This window comes from Leishmania mexicana, chromosome 8 (genome assembly GCF_000234665.1).
Source record: "Leishmania mexicana MHOM/GT/2001/U1103 complete genome, chromosome 8".
Taxonomy (NCBI): Eukaryota; Euglenozoa; class Kinetoplastea; order Trypanosomatida; family Trypanosomatidae; genus Leishmania; species Leishmania mexicana.
Window position 1 is genome coordinate 531,936 of NC_018312.1, and position 4,839 is coordinate 536,774.

At 59.6% G+C, this 4,839-nt stretch overlaps 1 protein-coding gene across 1 annotated transcript; it reads right to left on the reverse strand.

Annotated features, from left to right (window-relative positions):
• Positions 1-647: 647 nt before the first annotated feature.
• On the reverse strand, positions 648-4,244 carry LMXM_08_29_1410 (hypothetical protein, unknown function; the record flags this gene model as incomplete). The annotated part of the gene is made up of 1 exon (XM_003872366.1): positions 648-4,244. One exon carries the CDS (start codon positions 4,242-4,244, stop codon positions 648-650), a length of 3,597 nt encoding a protein of 1,198 aa, XP_003872415.1.
• Positions 4,245-4,839: the final 595 nt, after the last annotated feature.

Consider the following 4,839-nt stretch of genomic DNA (forward strand, 5'->3'; position numbering starts at 1 on the left):
CCTGCTGTTTTTTTTTGTTCATCTGTGGCTGCCTCTTGCCCTGTATCCGAGGAGTCGCCAACATGCTCACCCCAACTTCTTTTTCCAAGGTCTCCACGAGTGGGCGGCCGTGATCACAGCTATAAGCCTCCCCGTCCCCTGATGTCACATCCTCTGTCTTTCAGGCCTCGCGTTGGCAGCCTTGTCAATGTTAATCTTTCCAACGCTAAAAGAGGCCCTCCCCTCCGCCTCCCTCAGATTCTCCTCGGAAAGAACAAAAGGGGGTGGGGTGGGGGCACGGCACCGTGGATATGTGGAAGGGTGATAGATATAGAGAGGAGATAGAGACAGCCCCCACCACGCATGCACCCGCTCATACAATCATAGGCGATACATGCCAATCAGGGAGCACACACACACGAAAACACACGAGGAGAAAAAAAAGAATGAGTCAGCACTATAGAAACGGGAAAATTCAACAAGTCAAACCGCACACGCGCACAGAGACACACTTAGAGGTGCGCAGGCCAGCTGAGGCAATATGCATATACATACATATAAAGGGTGGAACAAATAAAAGATGGAAACGAAAAGTAGACACCGCGTATGCACCTGGTGGGGATGCAAGAGAGGGGGGGGGTTGATGTGTCCGCCTTCTTTGCCATATATCACAGACCGAGCAGGCGCTTGATGGAGAAGCGTGGGTCGGGCCGCTTGACCACTAGTACCTTGGGGAGGTGCACCTCTGTCGCTGTTAGGCCACCGGACACCGGCCTGCTTGCATCCTCTAAGCGGCGTGGCACACGTGCGTTCGGTCGTAGCGGTTTGATGGCGTTCGCGGACTCCAGTAACACGGTCGTTGTTCGCTGTTGCTGCTGGGAGTACCTGTGAAGGTCGCAGAGGTGGCAGCGCTCGTGGCAAAGGGGCGGGACGAGAGGCGCGCTCGACTGCTCGGTTCGCACCTGCTCATCCAAAGGCGTTGCCGAGAACTTCTCCTGGGACCGCGGATCATCTGCGCCGGCTGCGGCAGCGCTGGAGTTCTGCGGCTTAGTCATGCAAGAATGACCCATGCAGCGGCATGAGCGGATAGAGGTGGTCGTCGTGACCACTACCGGCACTTCCGCGGCGGCGTCATCTCGGCCGCTGCGCAAGGGGTCGGGCGGAGAGTGCGTGTCGTGCAACAAGGTTTGTCGTAGTTGGTGGGGGCACCGCATGTGAAGACGCTGAATGGCAGCCTTGGCAAACGGCGGCGCATCCGGATGTTCAAGCATCGCGCCCATGACACCGATGCCGCTCGGCTGCATCTCCTCGCTCACTGTTCGTGTTGCAATGGTGGCCTCCTGAGCAGAAGCGAAGCCGATCATCATGCTGCGCTGCACTTCCGACTCTTCTTCATCCTGGTAGGCGCTGCTCTGTCCAACCGGCGACAGGAGCACGCGTGCCTTCGAGGGGGTAATGGAGTGCGCTGCGGTGGTCGTCGTCGTTGTCGTCGTCGTCGTCACTGAGGCTGCATCGTCCTCGCTCACCCCCACAACTGACCGTGGGGAAGAGTTGACAAAGATGGTGCGGTGGAACGAGACGTTGTTGGTGAAGTGTGTGGCGGTGGCCGGGGTGCCAGGCGGTGGTGGCGTTAGCTGCAGGGAGCTGCAGCCGGAGCGCTTGGCCCTGCTTGACAAGCCGAGATGAGAGCAACAGAAGCTGCTCCGTGGTCGAAGGACGCTGCCCACACCGGCGGCGCATTCGCAGCTGCGCGGGATCAGCCGCAACAGGTTGCTGCCACAACAAACGCTGCTGTCTGCCGTGCGCAACTGCGAATCGGTCCTGCGGAGCAACGACGACACCGTTGTCACGCAGACGTCAAGCGGCGCATCTATGGCACCCTCCTCTACCCAGGCTTGAACACCGGAGGCGGTGAGTGAGCAGAAGGACAGCCCCTGCGCACCGCACACAAGCGGCGGCACCTTCACAAACGATAGCAGCTTGGAGCCGAGGTGCCCCCGCCCACCGTGTCCACTGCAACCGCCGGCGGCGGCGGTGCTTCGGCTGCTGCGTTCCTGGGACGAGGAGCGCATCGAGAGAATCGAAGCGGAGCGGAGAAAGGGGGCCACCTGCTGCCTCTCTGGCGAGCGGAGCGAACTTCGGTGGTGCGCATCGGTCTCCAGTTCTCCCTGGGGCGCAGGTGTTGCCGGGGACGACTGGCACGTAGTCGTCACGGCCGCCGAAGCGACGACTCCGGGCGAAGCGCCCATGACGCTGTTGTTCAGCGAGATGACTGAGGCGCAAAGGGACCTGCAGCTGCTTCGCTTTGCCGGAGTCGTGTTGCCCTGCGGTGGCGTCGTGCAGGCGAATGATGGTGTGGTAGCTATGGAGCTGGCAGCATCAGTGTCAGGGGTGGCTGTTACCGAGTCCACGCTGTTGGACGCGCCGCGCACTTCTGAACGCCCGCGATGCTGCAAGGCACGACTACCGCGCAGCTGCTTCCTCTGGTGGTCCTCCATGGACTTCCTCCGCGCACATGCCGCGGCGGCCTCCGTGATGCCCGACAGGGCCGCGCCGTAGCCACTGATTGCCGCTTTCAAAGTCAAGGTGTGCGCAGTCGGGCCATGCGGTGAGTGAGGCGTGGTCAGAGCAGGTGCCTTGCAGGTCTTCTGAGAGTCGCGACTGGGCCGCTTCTCACGGGCTTGGTCTTCTGTTTCCTCGGTGACCGAGGAGAGGGAAGGTGGTGGCGAGGGTGCTGTGCTCAATGCGGGACTGGTTTCGGCAACGCGCATAGTGGCCGTGCTGGCGCTCCCGCTGCTGCGGGTGGGAGGAGGCTCGATCGTCAACGACCACGCTCGGACACTGTTACAGCGTCGCATCGACGTGACGCCGTGCTCGAGGACGCTGTCGCTGGAGCTCGTCGTGCCGGCTGGGGTGCTGAAACTCGTCAGTAAGTCTGCGATGCCCGAACGCGTGCGACGACCGTGAGGACGCGTCGGTCTTGCGCGGACGCCCGCGCTCGGCATCTCTACGCAACCAACGAAAGGGTCGATGATGGGCAACATTTCACGCATGTTTCGGGAGGTGCTGACGCTGTACGCCGAGCGGCGACACGTCGACGATGGTGTGGAAAGGCACTCACTGTCCGACTGAGGTAAGTGCTGCGTGTCGCAGATCATCACGCAGCTGAGAGAGCTCAGCGGTCGCGATGGCGAGCACGGAGGCCGAACGTGCAAGCGGCCGTCGGAACCCCTGCTGACCCCTTCGGTGTGGAGTTGTCTCAACGAGGCTGGCGGGTGTGGACTCAGTAGCCCGAGCAGATGGTTGCCTTCGGATGCGCTGGAGACGGTTGGGGGTATCCGAGAGGTATCGGAGATCGACCCAAGCAAAGCAGAGCGGCCGAGGGCATCTAGCGCACGAGATTGCAAACTGCCTGCGTGTGCCAACGGCGCGGGCCGCGACCGCCGCAGCACCTCCGTCACGGCCGAGTGGCGAGATGTGAAAGGGACGGAGGTCAAGGGGGAATGGAGCTGAAGTGTGGTGCCGCTCCCAGTGACAGCGTTCGCTCGCGTCGCATGAGCGGTGGCCCTCTCCGGCTGCATCGCTGTTATATTGGGGTCCAGCGCTCTCTGCTCGCCGGTGAAGGGCGGGGTGCTGGTGCTGCCGATGTCGCTGCGGCCATGTATCGCTCGGGAGCCTGACTGCTTTTGATGAGGCATGCGGAGTGTAGGGAAGCTTCTCTTTGCCGCTGGCACCCGACCATCTGTCGTGTCCACCGTAAGCGTGGCCTCCACGGGCAAAATGGACATCAAGGCAGTTTCTGACATGTGCACATGCACGCCGTTGTCATCCAAGCCTGTCCTCGCCCCCCGTGAATCCTGCGTCAGCCCTTGCGGGGAGGCGCGACACGGCGGGAGAGGTGCGTTCACGACATACTCGACGTCACGCGGCACCCTGTGTGGGCGGCGCAAGGGAGGAGCATCACTGTTCGTCCTCAGTGGCAGCGGCGGCTCTGCTTCACGGAAGGTTGGCAGTGAATATTGTCGCTGCTCCTGTGACGCGGGTGCGCGACTGTGCAAACTGTTGATCGATCTATCCTTTACAGAGATAGATGATCTTATCGAGGCATCACCAGTGGCCACAGAAGCATTGGGTGTCGGTGAGGGACTCGGTATGCTCATGTTTGTGAGGATAGACGAAGACGTCTGCTCGAGAGGTGTGCGCCTTGGAGGCAGCAGTGAATAAGGCGTGGGGTTGTGAGCCTCAAACTTCACGTCCGTTATCATGACACCTGTTCCCTGTGGCTCGAGATGATGGGTGATGCGCACCGTGCTGGTGCGACTTTTTATGATGCTGCCGACTAGTAAGCGGAAGAGGAGGGTAGATGCACTTGCTCTTCTGCAAACCAATGCTGCTCTCCGCCTCCTGCGAATCCATACGCAGTTCTCAGAGAGGCACGCAACGACTCAATGAGAGAAAAAAGTAGGGAGGAGGCTGGGGTGGAGGAACGAAGCAGAAATTAAAATTATAAATAATCCTGCCGTGTCTTACAACATAAACCTCACCAACGCATATGCATGCGTGTGAGTTTGAGCACGAGTGTGAATGCCGTTACCAATAGATGTATACGGGTATACATGCATATGTTATATGTATGAGTGTTTAAGCGATAAAAAAAATGCTCACGAGCGACGGCGAGTGAGAAGGGAGAGGCGGAAAAAAAAGAAAAGGAAAAAACAGGCGAAACAAAGAAAAGAAAGCAAACACAGGCGCACAATCAATAAAAGGGAGGCGCAGAGAGAAGGCGCATGCAAGGAAGAAATGATGATGATGATGTGTGTGTGTGTGTCTGTAAGGAAGCGTCGCAGAACAGAGAGGGAG